General features: G+C 44.0%; 1 protein-coding gene and 1 long non-coding RNA gene across 2 annotated transcripts in view; one reads left to right on the top strand and one right to left on the bottom strand.

The window, feature by feature from the left end:
• Nucleotides 1–5,455: 5,455 nt before the first annotated feature.
• On the top strand, nucleotides 5,456–6,482 carry LOC121095533. Its single transcript, XR_005830138.1, has 2 exons — nucleotides 5,456–5,597; nucleotides 6,262–6,482. It is a non-coding gene; the product is annotated as an uncharacterized LOC121095533 (long non-coding RNA).
• A 2,740-nt stretch (nucleotides 6,483–9,222) lies between these two features.
• MSH4 (mutS homolog 4) overlaps nucleotides 9,223–19,943 on the bottom strand; it is a 32,311-nt gene continuing 21,590 nt past the window's right edge. The window contains exons 12-20 of the mRNA XM_040610481.1: nucleotides 18,666–18,802; nucleotides 18,135–18,238; nucleotides 17,179–17,303; nucleotides 15,220–15,420; nucleotides 13,892–14,010; nucleotides 13,247–13,375; nucleotides 11,603–11,777; nucleotides 9,956–10,044; nucleotides 9,223–9,614 (exon numbers count right to left, since the gene is read on the bottom strand). Of these exons, the coding sequence (XP_040466415.1) occupies nucleotides 9,429–9,614; nucleotides 9,956–10,044; nucleotides 11,603–11,777; nucleotides 13,247–13,375; nucleotides 13,892–14,010; nucleotides 15,220–15,420; nucleotides 17,179–17,303; nucleotides 18,135–18,238; nucleotides 18,666–18,802 (1,265 nt within the window). The 3' untranslated portion in view covers nucleotides 9,223–9,428. The remainder of the gene's footprint in view (nucleotides 9,615–9,955; nucleotides 10,045–11,602; nucleotides 11,778–13,246; nucleotides 13,376–13,891; nucleotides 14,011–15,219; nucleotides 15,421–17,178; nucleotides 17,304–18,134; nucleotides 18,239–18,665; nucleotides 18,803–19,943) is intronic.

Genomic DNA, 19,943 nt, shown 5'->3' with positions numbered 1-19,943 from the left:
GAGGTGGGAGACGCTGAAAGGCATTTTTCTCAGGGTACAAGAAGCTCTCAAGCCCAATGTGAAAGCAGGCAGGCAGAGGAGGCAGAAGGCCAGCTTGGCTAAATCAAGACCTCTTAGCCAAACTAAACCACAAAACCAAAATGTATGGGCAGCAGAGCCAGGGATACACATCCTGGGGCGATTATAGGGAAATGGCCAGGGAGTGCAAGGAGGGGATCAGGAAGGCCAAGGCACAGCTGGAGCTGAACTTGGCTAGGGATGTGGAAAATAACAAGAAGGGTTTCTTCAGGTACTCAGGACAAGAAAGGAAGATGAAAGAAACTGTACCCCGCAATGAGTGAAATGGGAGACCTGGCTACAACCGGCACAGAGAAGACAGAGGTACTCAGCAACTTTTTTGCCTCAATCTTCACTGGCAAGTGCTCTAGTGACACAACCCAATTCACAGAATCCAAAGGCCTGGACTGGGAGAATGACATACCACCCACTGTAGGAGAAGATCAGGTTTGATACCATCTAAGGAACCTGAATGTGCAGCTGAGGGTCCTGAAGGAACTGGCAGATGAATTTGCTAAGCCCGTATCCATTAAACTTGAAAAGTCATAGCAACTGCTGAAATTCCTAGTGACTGGAAAAGGGGAAAAATAACCCCCATTTTTAAAAGGGAAAAAAGGACGACCCAGGAACGGCAGGCTGCTCAGTCTTCCCTCTGTGCCCAGCAAGATCACAGAGCAGATCCTGCTGGAAACTATGCTAAGGCACATGGAAAACTAAGATGTGATTGATGACAGCCAATGTGGCTCCCATAGAGGCAAATCAAGCCTGACAAACATTGACCTTCTACAGTGGAGAATCTACAGCACTGGAGGATGAGGGAAGAGTGACCGGCATCATCTGTTTGTGTGAGGCATTTGATACTGTCCAGCACAACATCCTTGTCTCTAAAATGGAGAGACATGGATTTGATGGGTGGACTACTCGGTGGATAAGGAATCTGCTGGATGGTTGCACTCAAAAAGTTGCAGTCAACAGGTCTATGCCGGGGTGGAAGCCAGTGATGAGTGGTGTCCCTCAGGGGCATATTGGGACCAGTATTATTTAACATCTTTGTCAGGGACACAGACAGTGGGATTGAGTGCACCCTCAGCAAGTTTGTAGCCAACAATAAGCTGAGCAGTGTGGTTGATACTCTAGAGGGAAGGGACGCCATCCAGAGGGACTTTGACAGGCTAGGGAGCTGGGCCCGTGTCAACCTCATGAAGCTCAACAAGGGCAAGTGCAAGGTCCTGCACCTGGGTTGGGGCAATCCCAAATGGATACAGGCTGGGCAATGAGTGGATTGAGAGCAGCCCTGCAGAGAAGGACTTAGGTGTATTGGTGTATGAAAAACCGACTATGAGCTGGCAATGCGTGCTCACAGCCCACAAAGCTGGTTGTATCGAAAGCAGTGTGGCTAGCAGGTCGAGGGAGGGGATTCTGCCCCTCTTCACTGCTATTGTGGGACCCCACCTGGAGTGCTGTGTTCAGCTCTCAGGCCACCAGCACAGAAAAAGTGTGGATCTGCTTGAGCGAGTCCAGAGGAAGACCACAAAGATGATGAGGGGTCTGGAGCACCTCCCCTGTGAAGACAGAGTGAGGGGGCTGGGGTTGTTTAGCCTAGGGAAGAGAAGGCACCCAAGAGGCCTTCAGGAAAGATGGGAAGGAACTCTTTATCAGGGGGTCTAGTGATAGGATGAGGGGTAAAGGTCTTAAACCAAAAGAGGGTAGATTTATATTAGACATTAGGAAGAAATTAATTCTTTATGAGGGTGGTGAGACACTGGAACAGACCATCCAGAGAAGTTGTGGATGCCCCCTCCCTGGAAGTGTTCAAGGCCAGGGTAGATGGGCCATTGAGCAGCCTGATCTGGTGGAGTGTAGCCTTGCCTAAGGCAGAGGGTTGGAGGTGGATGTTCCTAAAGGTCCCTTCCACCCCAAACCATTCCATGATTCCTTCTATGATTCTAAAGTGGTATGAAGCAGCGGGAGCAAAACACTTCAGATGAGAGAGGCAAGGGCTTAATTAACATGAGGCGTTGGCAGGCAGGAGCTGCTAGGTATTCAGATGCTTCATGAGGAAGGAATGTCAGTGCCCCCCCAGGGCCCTGGGACACAGCATAAAAGCCTGCTCTGCTCAGGCCCTGCATCCTCCTCTCTTGCCTCCCTTTCCTCGAGGAACGAGGTAAGCCTGAGTCCGCTCCATCTCTCCCTGTGGGCTGAACGGCTGTCACGATGGCTACTCAGGTTGATCCTTGGGCTGCCTCAGCTTGGCCCTGCAATAGAACTCTTTAAGGGCTGTCACCTCTTTCCCTTTTGATGGGGCTGGCTGGGGAAGAGGGGGGGGGTCTTTCCAGCAGAAGGGGATCAATGGGGCTCAGCGGCAGGGAGGTCTGCCCAACAGACCTGCTGCCACCAGCGGATGGTCTCTAACCAAATGGCCCAGTGCATCCAGCGCCTTCTTCAGTGCAATGTTTTTTCTGGAGATGGGGTATGATCAGTCTTTCCACAGGTGCTTGAAACCCACTCTGCTGGCTCCTGCTCCACAAGTGAGTCAGCCTTCCTGAGCTGTGCCACTTGCAGGGCACAATGAGGGTGGTGGCACACCTAGGCACGCTGTCCGTTTTTAAACCAAAGTGTGTCCGTGGAGAGAGCTGAGGAAAGGAAGGGCAGACCGATACCGAGGTTCGTGCTCACTGCCTGCTCTGTGTTTCAGCTCTGCCTCCCTCACCGAGAGATGTCTTGCGTCAGACCCTGTCCTCCACGCCCCTGCGGCGCTTCGGGCGCGACCCCTCTTGCAAGCAGCTGCAGTGAGCCCTGTGTCGCCCGCTGCGCAGACTCGACCGTGGCCATTGAGGCCTCCCCGGTGGTGGTGACCCTGCCGGGCCCCATCCTCACCTCCTTCCCTCAGAGCACAGCCGTGGGATCCTCTCTGTCAGCTGCTGTTGGGAGCTCCCTCAGCGGTGGGGGGGTTCCCATCTCTTCTGGGGGCTCCTTTGGTCTGGGGGGGTCAGGGCTGTGTCTGCCTATCCCCCGCTGCAGTCTGAACTGCTGAAGATGGTAGATCACCCCCTTTGGAGTGGGAAGGAAGACAGAAACCCTGCAGCAGCTCAGGCATTCCCTTGCCTTAAAGGCAGGCCGGGTGTCCTTATCCCACCTGTCAGGATGGACCTGTGCCACCGCTCCTCGCTGTAGGGCAGATACCACACCCACCCGCCACCCAGCCATGTCTCCTCTGGCTCTGGTTTTCTCTGAGCCCCCTTGAGAATGGGCTCATTCTCTTCTGCTTTGCTGAACCTCCTGATGAGATGGGGGAGGGTGCTGGAGTTAGGGACTGCTCTTTGTGGCCTGGGATTGCCACCAGGTAGAGCAGAATGGAAAAGGTAAGTGCTTTGTGTGGAGTTCTTCCTTGGGAAATGGGCCATTCTCTCTCTGTACCTTCCTGAACCCTGCAGACATGTGTCTTGGGCTCTGTTTTGTGCCACTGCATTTCCTCCTTCCCATTAAAGACTTTGTGCACAATTGCTGGAGACTCGTAGTGGTTTGTTCTCCTCCTCCCTCAGTCAGCTACCCGCTCTGCAAGGGAGAGCACTCCTTCTGTCCTGAGCTTGCCATCAGTTGCAAACAAAGCTCCCTGAACTTACACCAAAGCACTAGAAATTAAGGAAGCAGGCAAGAGAAAGACTGAAAAACATCAGAAGAATGGAGCACGAGTCTGCAACCTGGTGATCACTGCCCTGTGATCAGCGCTCCAACAAGGCTTCTGCAGTACCGATCTGTGGCCGCCAGGTGGCAGCAGCGCTCCACCGACCCTGTGCTGAGCACGGGCCGGGGTCTCGGCCCAGTTCACACCGCCCGACCACGGGAGCTGCCCGCGGCGGCGGCGGGGTGCCCTTCGCTCTGCCCTTCGCCCACTCGCAGCCCAGCCACTATTACCCGCTGCCTCCGTACCACAAAGCACCCGCTTGGCTCGAGCGGTTAAATCCTTTGCATCTGACAGTTTTTAACAGCTGTTGATGTGGTTCTTTCCATCCCTGCCCCCACCCCATTACCGAGGGAGAGCCAGCAGCATGGGGAACCCATGGCACAAGGGGCGGGGGGGCGTGTGGGTGGTGGGGTCCTACGGATAAGCCCCAGCAATTGCTGTTGTTAAAGGAGAAAATCACACACACGTGGGTACCACTGGGCTTGCTTTAGTCACAACTCAGAGCTGGGCCACCGCCCCAGTGAGTGAGAGAGAACCAAGTGATACAGCACAGCTTAAATGCGCTTATCAAACCATTAGTCACTTTTATATCGGACAACTAGTTTGCTAGTTGCTGGGGCTCAGACACAAGAGCAGGATGTCAGACACGCTTTTCCCCTGGGTTATGGGACACTAACCCACACACTATGTAGTACACTATGACTCCACTGCTTGCTTCAGAAGTACGACTGTAGTCATTAGATAAGCAAAACCAAGCTTACTCAGCTTCCACAAGAACGTTGGGCTGTTGTATTAGCCGGTACCATGGAGCTGTGGATGGTTCTAACAGTGTGGGCTTCTCTGAGCTTGGTCTTTGCCTCTTTCAGGTGTCCCTTCTGCAGACCCAGCTGGCACAAGGACGAAAACGCAGGCGGGACTGTATCGTGTGCTGTGCAAACACCAGCCAGGAGCTGCCAGGCCTTGTCCAAGAGCTCTTTGACTCCTTGGCGGCTGTGGTCTGGGAGCCCAAAGCTGCTGTTGTGGAAGCTCAGAAGCTGGAGCAGCCTCTGAACCTTCTTTTCCTGCAATGGAACAGCTGCGGCATCGCAGGGTTCCTGTCTTGTGCCCTACTCGGAGACACATTCTGTTTTGCTGTAGGGTGCATTTGCTCTGTTTGCATTTGGAAGCATCTGTTAGTAACAGCAATGTTGAATTGTGTGGGTTTTTTTTAAATAGAAGAGACTTTGCAGGACTGCACTTTTTGAGTAGGAAAAAGCAGCGGTATAAATATGTGGCTTAGGGAAAGCTCATACGAGGTTTTTCCTTGCACAAGTAAGCCATTATGAACTGTTGCACGATTTAACCTCTTGTGTTCACAGCCGTTCCCTGTGATGGGAAAGTGAGGTGTTACCGGAGTGAAGGGGTGCAGAGTACGCGGCAGGGCTGGAAGGTGGGACGAGGGAGCGGGGTCTTTCCTTCACCTGCCTCTCCCCCCCCCCCCCCCCCCCCCCCAGGGAGCCGCTCTCGGCACAGCCGGGCGGCCCCCGCAGAGCCCCGGGGCCGGCAGGCCGAGAGGAGCCCGCGGCGGCACCGAGCCCCTGCCCGCCCCTGCGCGGAACGGCAGCCCAGCCCCCCCTCGGCCGGCTCCGGGCCGCGCTGCCCGGCGGGGCGGGGGCGGGGCCGGCGGAGGGGCGGGGCCGATGGGCGTGGGCGGGCCCGGCGGCAGTGGCCGTAGGAAGGGCCGGCGGCGGGCCCGGCCCGGCCCCGAAGGCGGGTTCATTTCCGGCCACGCGGCGCCCCGGAGCGGCTGAGGCGGAGCGGGGCTTCCCCGGCAGCCTGGAAGGCTTTCGGGCCGGGCCGTGCGGCGGCGCGCTGGGTGAGCGGGCGGGCCCGGGCCTCCCTGTCGGGCAGCGGCCGGCCGGGGGGGACGTGGCGGGCCGGCGCTCGGCCGCGGCGGGGAGCGCCTGGTGCCGGCGGCGGGCGGGCTGAGGCGAGAGGACGGCCCGGGCGCGGCGGGGCTGCCGGCGGTTCTCGTCTCCCCGGCAGTGGCGGTGGTCAGCGGGCTGCTCACGGTGCTGCCTTTTTTTTTTTACTCGGAGCTGCGCCGCTACCTCAGCGAGGGGGCGAGGCGGGGCGGCCCCGGTGCTCCCTTGTGGCGGCGGGGCCCGGGAGGGGGGTCGGCCCGCGGCGCCCTGCCGCCCCCCCCGCCGCGTCCGGGTGCCCGGGCAGCCGCTGCAGCCGCCGCAGCTCTGCGCGGGGCTTTGTCTTTCCCCCAGCGCCGGCCGGGGCCGTGGCAGCGGGCTGGGGCCGCAGGGGCTGCCTTGGGGCCCGCGGTAACGCTGTCGCAGGGGGGCGGCTCAGGAGCCTCTCCAGCCCCTGCGAGCGGGCATGACAAAAAGGAAAGCCGGCGGCGGAATCCCCACCCCCGCGATTGCTGTCTGTCTTTAAAAAGTATTACAAAAGGCAAGCGCGAGGAATTGGTTCCACGGCCACCTGTCTTGCACTGACCTGCCCCTTCACCTTCCCTCTGTTTTCTTTAGATGCTGAACAGTGCTCTCTGCAACGCTCCTCAATGCTTTTCTGAGATTTAGAAGCGATTAGCTGGTAATTGTTCAAGTGTAGGTTAAACTCTTGCTACATTATTTCCATTCATCTTCCCCCTCCTGATCACTTTCATATAGATACTGTATCACTTTCCTCACATTGTAGTGGTACCGTATGATCCTGACCTGATGGATTTGTTAAATATCCTTGTTTCAAATGTATTTTTTTATTTTTTACAAATCCATTTTTTTCGGTATTGTAGCTTGTATTGGCAGAGAGCAGACGGGTGGGAGGCAGACAGGCTCACATGTTGAAGCGGAAGAGGTCTTCGCAGGGGAAGGGTCGCCCCGCTGCAGCTGCTGGCCCTGGCCCGCTGCCCCAGAAGCGCTCCCACCGCCCAAGGGCCCCTTCCACCATGGAGAGGCGGCAGCAGAGGCGGAAAGTTACACCTGTCTCCCATTTGAGATGTCCTTTTCTTGAGAATTATGAGCATTATTTAATGACACACACTTTAGAGAAGAAAAAGCTCAATCATTCACTTGAGTGCTGTGATTATTCTCCAGCCAAACTGGCGTTTGGACTGTTTTGCAGTACTGTAGGCTCAAGATCAAGCCTTATTACTGAAGCACTAAAGACACTTCTGTTATTGTGACCAGTCACTTAAAAACTGCTTACAGTTACAGTACTTCTTACCATGTATCAAATTAATTCCCAGTATTGTAGTCTAAAGCAATATAGTCTATTCAGGGAGCTGCTTTTTTTAAAAAAAAAATTTACACCTCAATATATAGTTCTGTTAGTATAAAAACCATGCAGGCCAAGTCTTGGGTGGCCATCTGTGAAGTACAAGTTGAAAATACATACACCAAGTGGAAAGCATAAACTCAGCCTTGGTCTTTCAGGTCCGAAGAGGTGACACTGAATTCTGGTATCTTTTTGGTTTATGAGATTTTTGCTTTTTCTGCTTATAAGTTGCTTTGTCCCTCTGCAGGCCTGCTGCTGACAGGAAATTTGTGGAGGAAGACAAAGACTTTAGAGAGTGTATGTCTTGCTATGCTGGCTTTGGATACCCCAAATAACATTTCTTCTATCAGGCAGCCTTGTCTCACTGACACATGGTGATAACAGCCTTGGTTTTGAGGAAAGTCTGCATTAAAAAGCTAAAGTTAGTGCAGACATTAAGCGCATTGTATAATTTTCTAGGGACAAGATGTTTACAAGCTATACAAAATCGCAATCTTGTCAGAGATAATGGTCTGTTGAAGTTTCAGGACTTTATCAGACAAACGTTGCATGCCTTTTGACTTTTACTGTCAGATGTTGACCAGGCTTAGTTTTAAATTTTTTCCTCAGTGTTCCAACACTGAGATTGCCACCTTGAGTAAGGAACTGCAAGAGAAGAAAGAGCATTTTAAAAAGCAGCAGTCTGACTTGCTACTTGCAGTTGCAGAGAGGGGACACGAAAGCACAATCTGCTTCCCTGCAATTACCCCGTTGTAAACCTTCCGAGATCCCTTCGCTTCAATCACCATTCCCAGATTGGCAATAAAGCTCCCTGGACAGCCCCCTGACGGTACTTTTTCACCCCTCTGCCTCCTCCATGGAGTTCTGGACAGTGCTAGCAAAGATCCTAGAATTCAAACCAATCTGTCTATGGACAACTGTTACTAGTGATGCAAAAGTGAGTCTGAAATTACCTATATTTTAGTGTTCTGGTCCTGCTCCTTGGCATCTGGATGTCAGGAAAAAAGAACCACCCCAAAACAGACCCTCCTTAATTCAGATGTGTTTGGAGAGAGCAGTACGCATCTCTCTCACTCACAGTTCCCTCACTCTCCTGATGGACTGACTGGAAGTCACGAAGGGTCTGAAATAAGGTGCACAAAAGAGGGAAACAGTTCTTATGGGGTCAAACTACCCCAGGCTCTCAGGTGTGAACCCCCAGAGCTGTTTTTTCTGGTGCTGCAGTGGCTGACCCCAACAGGGAGATAGGCACCCTGTCCCGTCAATATGTGAAACGTGTATCCCTTGCCATATAGTTCCTCTTGTTAAAAAACCTGAATACAAAATATTTTCTTTCTGCCATGATCCTCACTGGGGTAGACAACAAATATAGTATTACTGATGGTTATGAGTGATATATTTGGCAACATTTAAGGCCTAAAGTAAGCAGAATTGTGGTAAAAGCTTAAATAAATAAAAAAACTTCTTGGGTCAGAAAACACAGTGTGCCTACTACAACTGTTATTCTGTTGTGCTGCTGTGTTTACCAAGGTAGATACATAAAAAGGAAATTATAACTATATATAAAAATATATTTGTTGTTACAGATTGGATATTGGACTGTTGTATATTACCCATTTTACAGACATGCATAATGTTACACACACATACACTTATATATAAAGAAGTATGCAAGAACCCTTGGCCAAAGTTGGTTAGAAGGAAGTAAGGGAAGATAAATTCCTTCAAGCTGGAATACATGGCTATAGTCACTCAATGAAGCTGTACTTAAAAAAAAAAGAAAGAAGGATATTCCACTTTTAATTGACTTCCTGCTACTCACTTTCTAAACAAAAACTGATCAACAGTGTCAGTATCACAGTAATTTGTTGTAACTGTGTAACAAAGCAGCTCTGGCTGCCCAGTTCTGGAGAGGAAACAGTCCTGAACTACTTGCATTATATTATGTTGGATTCAGCATAATGCCTGAAAGCACTAGAACCCTCCTTGAGAAGGGAACAACAGGATTTATGGATGCATGTTCAACAGTGCAAGTAGAGCTTGCCTATGCAAGACAAGCAGACCATCTGTTTCAAAGACTGCTTTTTGTTAGGCAAGATCTTCAGTGTCAGATTAAGAGCTGTAACAGCAGATATATCGTGTAGGAAATAATGTTATACAACTTCTTCGTCTCTAAAATAAAGAAAGGGATAGTTCATTATCATAAAGAATTGTGTTCCTCATACGCCCTAAATGGTTATATTTCAGATATGGTTTGGGGGAAAAACCACAAAAGGTATGGTCTTTCAGTAGTGAGTGTAAGTTAAGACTAAGAATTCAGAATTTAAAAACTTGTGAAAAGCAGTGTTTTCTAATACTACGGGAAAAAAAGGAATCATCTTGCAGTCATAAAAATTAGAGTAACATCCTCTGTTAAACATTACTGTTGCTCATCATTTTGTCTGGGTGCAGGACAACTAGCTTCATACTTCTTCTTCAGGCCTTTCAAATATATACGCAAACTGTCTGGATCCAATCGAGAATTTCTGACAGTCTGAAGCAATCTCATTGCTAAATGGTAAACAGCTCTCTGTTTCATCATCTCAGGAGTACTCTTCTGCCTGTGCTGTTCTTAAAAACATACACATGCATTAACACACAAAATCAATTATGTTCTATTACTAAAATACTAATATTAGCTATTTTCCAGCCTATTTCTGATCTGATTCTTGATTTGTGCACCAACATTACATTCAACACTCCTTAACCCCAAGGACTGCTCTGTATTGTCACCCAACAGTGACCTTCAGTACAATCTTGTATAACTGGCTCCAGAAATACAAACCTTAATGAAATCATTTTCATAAAACCAAAGGCAGTGCTTATCCTATATCCTTTCAGAAACTGAAACATATTTGAGTTTTTGTAAAACTCTGTATTACAATATTATAATATTCTACTACATACCAAAATTTGTTTTGCAATACGATTTGTGATTTCCTTTGCATCCAAAATTACAGATGACGGTAGGGAGGAAACTTCTGCAGCTTTTAATCCTAAACATGTAAAACACAAATCAGGATTTTTGATGCAATTTTTTCCCCCTACCTTCCTGTCTGCCAGAATCAACTTAGCCTGCTTTTTATAGGGTGAAGTTTTCATTTTTATTGAAATAATTTTGATACACATTTTGTGTGGGTTTCTTTTTTTTTCTTTTTTAAAAAAATAAACATGTTTTTGAGACCTAAAATGTCTACTCTGTTGTTATGCCACCTCTAAGGTACACTTCCACATGAAGTTACTGCTGATAATACTGTAACTGGGCAGGCTGAGACACATTAGGGAGTAAAGAAAAAAAATAGCAGTGGTGACAACAGCTTTCTGGTTTTTAACTTGGCAGGCCAGAAAATACTTGTGCTAAATGCACTCTCCATTAAATCCAGACATCCAGTGGATATGGATGTCATGTTCCAAATTCTACTCTGTTGCCAGCAGCCAAACTGCCAGATACTCAGGGTAAGAAAGAGATGTAAAGTATTTTCTTCTGCCCTAACATGATTTTTTTACTTTTTCCTTTGCGTGTGGCCCTGGGTGTTCTGAGGAAATTCTGTGCTTCATTGGGTGCTTTAACACTGCAGGGTTAAAACCAAAAAAGGGTCAAGAAGAGCCCTTGCACTCTTTCTCAGAATGTAACTTGCTCAAGTAAGGTAAAGCCAAGATACCAACATAGAGTTACTAAAGGTCTCCTATTCCCTGAGAGTACTCTCTAAACATACAATTCTTTCTTCTGAGTTAGCGGTGTCGTAGCATCTGAAATTAACCTTGCACTGCCAAAAGTAAAGAAACTTATTCTGAAAGTCTGATAAAGAAACATTTTAAGTCCAGTTAACTGAGGCCTGGCTGGAATAATTTGTAGCTGTCAATTACCAGCAACTTGCAAAAATCGTGTGTAGCTCATTTCCTATTGATTGAATGCCACCTAAATCAAGGATCCAACCTCAGAATCTAGTATTTGGAAACACAGATGTCTGTTATTCTTTAAAACATACAGCTACGCTTATTGTCACTTGCTCATGTCTTCAGTATGATTTATTGTAAAATTAAGAGAAGTAAACCCACTTTCCAGAGAACGCTGATGCTTTAGTGGAAGCTCTCAAAAGAGCCTTAGGCTGATACAGTAAAATGCCTGTCCTTGCTTAAAGAAACTTGCTCCTTTTTGCTAATCAAAAAAGGCCAAGCTGCTATTTAACTGATATGTCATTACTTACGGCAGACCCATAAGAGACTTGTACATTACATAAACCTCAGCATTCATGGCTTTAAGTCTCCCCCACATCTTCACTCGCTTCTGTAAGCAGAGATTAAATCACCTCAAGTACTGTGTGCTCAGAATGGCTCATCTCATTCAGAGGTGAATCAAGTAGCTACTGACATTACTAAAATGGTTTTTTCACTATGAAATTTCATGTAAGTTCGTCATACTACCCCAAACTCACATGTTACAGACCTGCAGTTATTACTCTGCAAGAGAGATACAAGCTGAGCAGAAATCTGTCAGCAGAAAGTTATCTTATATAATCTTTATTAAGTTAAAGTCACAGTGGAATCCATTACCATAGTTCTTTTCCTCTGTATATCCTTTAGAGAGCGTGTAAGTATAAGCAATTTTCTCCTTATTTACAGCACTGCTTCTCACATGTTGCACTTCAAAATGGTAATTTTCCACATTGGGATATAAAGCATCTATATGACATAGTTCCAGGAAATGAGTAGCAAATAATGTAAATGCCTAAATAAGGAAACAAGAAAAAGGATTTCTTTTGGAAATTATCCTGGAATAAATAACAATAAATAAGAAAAATTAAATAATCTCACAGATGTCAGGTTTTACTCCAAAACAAAAGCTCTCTTTAAATTACTAAAGCAAATTAAAATCTTTAAGAAATGAGTTCTACCATTGTCAAGGATTTCTTTTCCAGCTGGGGATTCTTCTCCTTTCTCAATAGATGAAAAAAAAGAGTATCAGAAGGAACAGGAAATCCATGATGTTTACAGAATTTCACTAGGGTTAATGTGAGTAATTGTCAAATGGTTGCCTTAATACTCTCAAGGAATGTTTTGCCAAAAATACAAGCTACAGAAAATATCCAAGTTTTTCAAACCAAACCACTGAAGTACTCCGAATAAACTCTGATGAGAAACTGAACACCTACACGCTTATTTCAAAAAGCTGACAACAACCTCAAGATGATCACATAAGTAATAGAGGTGAAACTTCCAACCCATCTAAACCCATCTTCCACTTTCCAAACAAGCCTCTAACCTTTGTGACCAACTCGTAAGTTATGTGGAACTACCACTGTACTTTGGAAAGATAAGAGTCAGTAAAGAGGTTTATATTTAACATTCAAGCATACACAGCTGTACTAAGCAAAACCAAAGAGACTGGGTTATTCTCCTTCTAGATAGAAATGCAAGCTTGTGAGCAAGCTGGAAAGAAATGGTAACCAGTGTACTGGTTTTGGCTAAGACAGAGTTAATTTTCTTCGTTGTAGTTTCTATGGTCCTATGTTTTGGTTTTGTGATCAACAGAGTGTTGATAACACAGTCATGTTTTAGCTACTGCTAAGCAGCACTTGCACAGCATCAAGGCCTTTTCTGCTTTTTGCCCTACCCTGCCACAAGCAGGCTGAGGGGCATAAGAAGTTGGGAGGAGACACAGCTGGGACAACTGACCCCCACTGACCAAAGTGATATTCCATACCATATATTCACACAGCCATACAAGCTGCATAAAAGATGGATGTTCAGAGCTACGGTCTTTGTCTTCTCAAGTAACCATCACATGTGACAAAGCCCTGCTTTCCTGGAAATGGCTGAACACCTGCCTGCTGATGGAAGGCAGTGAATGAATTCCTTATTTTGCTTTGCTTGTGCACGCAGCTTTGCTTTACCTGTTAAACTGTCTTTATCCCCGCCCACAAGCTTTTGCACTTTTACTCTCCCTATTCTCTCCACATCTCACTGTCAGGGAGGGAGCAAAGTGGCTGGGTGGTGTTTAGCCAACTACAGGAATTAAATCACGACCACCAGTGAACCAAAGTGCATCTTATGTCAGCATTTTTTCTCTATCACTGTAATTCTTACTATTCATCAGGTATGAAAAATATCATACCTAAGCAAGAAAGCTCTATAAAACTGAAGTTAAATATGAGAAAATACTATATAAGGCTTACATTTTTTCAGAAACAGAATTACCTTTAAATTCAACAGATATTCACAGACAGCATAACAAATGCCAATACCTTCTTCAGCACTGGTACCTCTGCCAAGTTCGTCAATTATGATGAGTGATTTGTCATTAGCGTTTTGTATGATGTATGTTATCTAGGAAAATATTTAATGTGTTACCATTCCTATAAATGCATTTGTTAAAAAGTCTAATAGAAATACTGCTGTTAATAGGAATACTTTGTGTTATTCAGATGAAATTTAATGCAGAAATTTTTAAAAATCTTGTCAGATCTACAAATTTTACCTTTTGACAGCCTTTAAATAGCTGTCAATTCTAATCAAGCAAAGACTCATACTACAGCACTCCCTTTTCCATTGAACACATCACTTTCCCTCAAAATCGTATCAGTTTTGAAGAGGGAATTGAGAGGGCTTAGGCTCCTACAATTAATCATTTAAGGTCTAAGAGATTATAAAATGTTGAAACTCCTGTCCAACAGAGCACTGATTTTTACTCTTCTTGGGATATCTTTTTATTGAAGATATGCCTGGTTTTCTGTGATTTATTATCAAGGTAACAGATGAAAGCTGGATTTTTGACTACTTTTCAAAGTACAGTCAACAACAGTAAAAATGGGCCTTGGATCCTGGATTAACAATGTTTAATACCTCTTTCATTTCCTTCATGAATGTTGACGCACTTGTTTCTATATCATCATCCATACCTATTCTGGTAAAAATTTGCTCTGTGATTCGAAAAGAACAATACTCTGCTGGGACATAAGAACCTACAAAACAAGTAAATTATGAGTTTCTTGCGTCAGTACGGCAAATGCCAATTTGCCTGAATATGTCAGTGGGGAAAAAAAATAACCGGTTTTACACTTGGTCTTTATGCACTGCAGAGAATGCATTTTATTTGATAAAAGTTTCACAATATTATGTTCTACCATTACTTTGTAAGAAAAGAATTATTATATAGATGCAATAATTTGAGAAGTTTATCAGTAAAACCTTAAGAAATCATATACCTGAAGCTGCATTTCAGTCTAAAGTGATGCAAAAGTAAGAATAAACACTAGGATTAATTTACGTTTTTGTAGCCATTGAATTACTAATCCCAAATTACCTCAGTTTCCCAAAACCAAGATTATATTGTGTTTATCAGGCTGTGAGGCTTATTAGTTTTAATGAATAGAGAAGAACAGGAAGCCTCCCAGAAGACTTTACAAACCTCCTCTATTCATATTAAACTTGTTTTTGAGACCAGCTCCTGAAGAACTTGCAGTTATTGGGACCCACAAACACAGGGTGGACAAATATTATTCCCCACTGCTAAGCAGTTTCATTCTAATAGAGTTAGGGTCAGCCCATTAAGGTCTTTCTCCTGTGCCATGAACCTTACCTTTAAGGTAAAAATTATGAGGAATTCCTGAGTCTAGGGATGAGTCTCAGTTAAGACTTTACAAATACTTGGTTTACTTTTATAATTTTAGTAATAGAAACTTGCCCTATTTATTACTACTTTTATTCGAAGCAGTTGATTATTTATCTATTAATTCTACTTGGGTACGTTACATTTCTCTGTGTAACTGAGGTATACTCAGGTTCACCTGTTCCTTCTGGATGACTAACACAATCATAGCCCAATGGGCCTACTTCAAGGACAGCCGCTATCCATCTAGCATAAGGTGCTAGATGGGGTTAAGGTGCTCCAAAGGATTAAAGCATACAGCTGTGCTTCTCCTAAAGACAGACTGGGGAGTCTTCCAGATGCACAGACAGGATCCCATAAGTTTCCAATGGCAGACTGAAAACCTTGCAGTGGTCTCTGTCAGCAACACAAGAGCTGGTAGAAGCAAACAGACTTAAAAATTACATGTAACTATTTAGATAGAAACTTATTCTAGAAGCCGAATCATTCAACTCCATAAATATTTTTAACTAGATAGCAATAAATGTGCCACAGACTTCTAATACGGTGTACACTTACTCACCAATCTGTGCCATAATTTGACAGAGAGCAATCTGTTTTAGGTATGTTGATTTTCCACTCATATTTGGTCCTGTAATAATGACAAAATTGTTACCCTCTGTCAAATATGTGTTGTTAGACACAGGTTTTTCCACAGCTATCTTTTCAAGAATGGGATGCCATCCCTGCTTGATTGCTAAAGTATCCGTAAATTCTGGACGAACTAAATGACAAAAAAGATATAAAACATTGCAGAGTTAGTATGGAAACTTTTAGGTTATTAAAGTAGGGCATTCTGAAATAAAGTAATTCCTGCAGAGCAGAAGTCAGACTCTGTAGTTCTGATTCCTCCCCAGTTTTTACTTTCCTGTAGCGAGCAAGACTAACATGCAGAATTTAGGAAGAATCACCAGCCACGTATGGGTACAGATTCCCGTCGTCAAGCAAGTCTTCATGATTCATTACTACAAAAAGAATCCTATAACTAACACTTCATTGCTAAATTAACACTGTGTTTGTGTTCTGCAATAAGTAGGGTTGGACTGCAGTAATAAAAAGAAATAGAAAAGACTAAAACTTGGAAAGTAATTAAAACTGAAAACCTGAGAGCCAGTTTCATAGCTAATATATTTTTAATAATTTATTTTTATACTGCTAGAAGCTTATAAATTACAGGGGTCACGAACTCTAGTACTACTACATACGTAATTTATTATATAAGCATGGGAAAGGAAGTAGCGTTCCTTCTATTTTTGTTCTATTTTATTGTATTATTTGGATATATATTATGCCTACACATATCCATTTGATACCAGGACTCTCCGTATGTATTTCTGTCAGAATACAGTTCTTTTCTGAACCTCTTCTGTATGTCTCCTCTTTGTCCACCTCAGTGGCAGCACCCCAGGCTAACAAAGAAGCGTTGTTAAATTTGGTGGTCTTTCTAAATGCAGCAGCCTTCAAGAAAGAAGTGCCATAACAGTTTTCCAGGTTTAACATTGGGGAACGCTAACTACTTGGTGTGGATTTTAGTCATTCAATGATTTAGATGAGAGAGTCAAGTGGCAAGGGGGACTGAAACCTACAAATGAGAGTCCAGTTCTTTTGGTGGATACACATTCATGCCGGGCTGTGGGGGAGAAGCTAAGTGGCTTTGGTCTTATTATTACTGCTGAAGAAAACTTGTGCTCTGATTAATTTGGTGGGAGAAGGTTGCCTCAAGCGTTATCAGTTATTGTTCAGTTACATATCAATTCCTGTGCTATGGGAACCATCAGCACATGCAGATTCACAGTCCATGCTGCAAAGTAAACTGATCCTGCTCATGAACTGGAAACTACACAGCAGCATCAGTAATGATGAACTAATACATCTCCTGAGATGGCTTTCAGACCTGAGTCAGTATCTACACCATATTGTACTGTAGGTATCTCAGGTCATCATTAATTGAAGACAACGTGCTCATTTGTACATTGCATAACCGGGCTAGGGAAGCAGGATGAACAATATGCAGGTAAGCACATGATGCTGGATTCCTTAGAAGACTACTTCCAAAAATGTCTAAAAGTGCTATAGAAGTTGAAGCAGATAAACAAAGGTAGCTACGTCTTTTGTTTTACAGTAAATACTTAATGCTGGTCTGGTTATATTATCTTCTGCCCTTCCAGAACAGAAGTGTAAACTCAGATGTCCACAGATTTCTGCTTTTGAACCAAGTATGCTTAAACTGGCTAACTTGAAAAGACCAGCTGTGAAGGCTTACAGCAGCTAAATGGCAGAATGTAATTTAAATGAATAGAAGCAGAAAGAACATAGGCACAAAACTGGCAAGGACAGACCAGAGATACACACCTAAAGCACACAGATACCCACAAGAATAAATAACGTGGGCTCAGCAATGAAGAAAAGACAAAACAGACTGGATATTCTCCAGCAGGAGTGTCTTTATCTGGCCTGTGACAGAATCAAAGAATAAACTTACCATAATCGGAAAGAGTGCAGGCATGGGCAAATGAAAGCAGCATATCCAGCATTGACACGATGTCAGACAGCTTGTATAGGCAATGAATGTGTTCATAGATCTCATTCAGTAGTTTACACACTATTCTGAAATAAGACACTGATTTTAGTTGTTGCACAGTACATTCCGTCATTTCATACAACCTAAAGAAATAAAGCAAGTTAATAATGTTCATACTGCACACATTAGGGCAGGAGGTTACTCACAAAATGCAATCACCTCTGCCAAATGCAAACAAATGTATAAATTTCTTTGAAGCAAATCAAAATCTTATACCATCACCTCATATCAAATTCTGCTATCAGACACAAGACGCATAACTCAAATACCAACAGCTCATAAGAAATCTTCACAGAGAGAATGAACTAAAAATACAGCCATGGAATCAAGTATGTTTTATTAACATGTCAAATGTGACTCTAACTCCCTTAAGCTTCACTTTAATAAAAACCCCACATGGTTTCTAGAAATAATTTCCATAGAACTGACATGCAACATTACACTTAGGAAGTCTTCTGATATAGACAGCAGAGCAACACAACATGCAGCAAGGACAAAATACAGAAACAAACAGTTCTTCTCTAAATGCAAGGAACTGATTAAAAGTAATGATTCTGCATTACAAAACTAAAGCATTCCTTCTGTCATTTTGTGTAGATAATTCATCCATAAACATTTAACAAATATGATGGCCACCCTTATTAATAAATGTCTATATATTTGTAACCACATTTAATACAATACACACTTTGTGAGGGGTTTTTTTGCCTCAGGAAGTACACTTGACCAGCGCCACTTTGGATTATTTCTGTAAGTAGTGGTAACAGAAAGACAGCGTTAAGGAAACTTGTAATTAGCTGTTAATTGGCCAAAATAAATGTAGTTAGAAAATATGAAATAGTTTTAAATGGTCTTACAAGTAGGTCATGTGATATATCTCTCTCAGGGATTCCTGACATCTTTCATTCATTTTTATTAAATCTGCTGAAGTGAAGCTATATGTGTTTTTCATTTTAGTGATCTACAAGGAATTCAAAACAACAAGAATGTGACATATTATCAGAAAAAAAAATAGTTTCTAAAAATCAAACTTCTGGGAAGACTACCAGGCAGGGGGAAGCAGAAAAAACAATGCCTGGTCTCATTCTTCCCATATAATTTTTTATGAAAAATCCATACAAGAGAATGCAGTTATCAGCAAGATATATGACTTCGTATTTACACACAACATAATTGCAGGTAATTGCCCATTTCTGACTATATTAAGTATGAGTAGAAATAGGGCAGTTATGAAAAAGTACAATTATACCTTTATTTACTTGTAGATATCTTCACTGAAATTATTTTGTTGCTTAAATTACTGTATAATGTGTACTTTATTCATGTATTATACATTTTATATACAATAAGTATACAAACATATGAAAAAAGTTATCTAGTACAGATACCTTTGTAAATTCTGGAGGAAGCTGGCCATGGGGTAAAGTTGAACAATCAGCATTCAACTGGATAAAAAATCCACGAGCAGAGCTGAAACCTGTTTTCATTGGTAGGCTGTACTTTTCTGCAAGTTGTGTTACCATACCTACATACCACAAATAAAGATTTGACCCAATTTACATGCATTTATGTGCATACACACACATATATATTTGTGTTGGCACAAAGTACATTGTTAATGTGATTTACAGGCACTGAACGTGTCATGCAAGTAACATAACAAAAGGCTTTTGCGGTTGGTCTTCAGGGAGTTAAGTAATATATTAATGTAACAAATGTGGCCACACAAAGCTATTGGGAAAAAATTTCCAGTGAAAAATCAGATAAATCCATGTGTTCTTTAAAGACAGATCATGCATTTGATCAACTCCCAGGTGAGCCTAACTACAGAAAGGAAAGTCTGCTCAAGCACTCAGCAGCAATGTCTAATCACTAGACAGAATATGAACTGCAGACTACGGGCTCTCAGTTTTTAACCAGTTCATAATTCTAAGCAACTTTCCTCAGACTAAGAGTAATGGTGTACATTTGTAATCCCCCCTTAAATCCATCTTGTTCCTAGTTGAGAAGGTACCATATGCAGGGAACTGTTAGATGATAGAAGAATATGTACTGTTAAATCATGAGAATTCTGAAAACTGAAAAAAGGGTAACTGTTGTACTCCTGTGAGAGGAATGGAGTTACTCAGTGGTGCTTCCCTGCTGCTCATTGCTCTAAGCTTGACCACTCTCATGTTCCAACCACTCACAACATACACTAGCAACTTAGGACATTCTGAACATAGAATCATAGAATGGTGTGGATTGGAAGGGACCTTCAGAGTCCAGCCCCCCTTCCACAGGCAGGGACATCTTCCACTAGATCAGGCTGCTCTAAGCCACAGCCAACCTGACTTTGAACACTTCCAGTGACAGGGCATGCACAATTTCTCTGGGAAACCCATTCCAGCATCTCATCACCCTCTTTGTAAAAAATTTCTTCCTTACCTCCAATATAAATCTACCCTCTTTCACTTTAAAACCATCGTCCCTTTTCCGGTCAATACAAGCCCTGCTAAAACAAGTCTTTCTCCCTCCTCCTTACAAGCCCCCTTTACATACTGAAAGGCTCCCCACAACCTTCTCTTCTCCAGGCTGAACGACCCCAACTCTCCCAGCTCGTCTGCACAGGAGAGGCTCCCCAGCCTTCTGACCAGTTTTGTGGCCTCCCCTGGACCCGCTCCAAG

Source organism: Falco naumanni, chromosome 11 (genome assembly GCF_017639655.2).
Source record: "Falco naumanni isolate bFalNau1 chromosome 11, bFalNau1.pat, whole genome shotgun sequence".
In the NCBI taxonomy this organism is placed as follows: Eukaryota; Metazoa; Chordata; class Aves; order Falconiformes; family Falconidae; genus Falco; species Falco naumanni.
The sequence above is the reverse complement of the archived record's forward strand: the minus strand, read 5'-3'. Positions and strand labels throughout refer to the sequence as shown.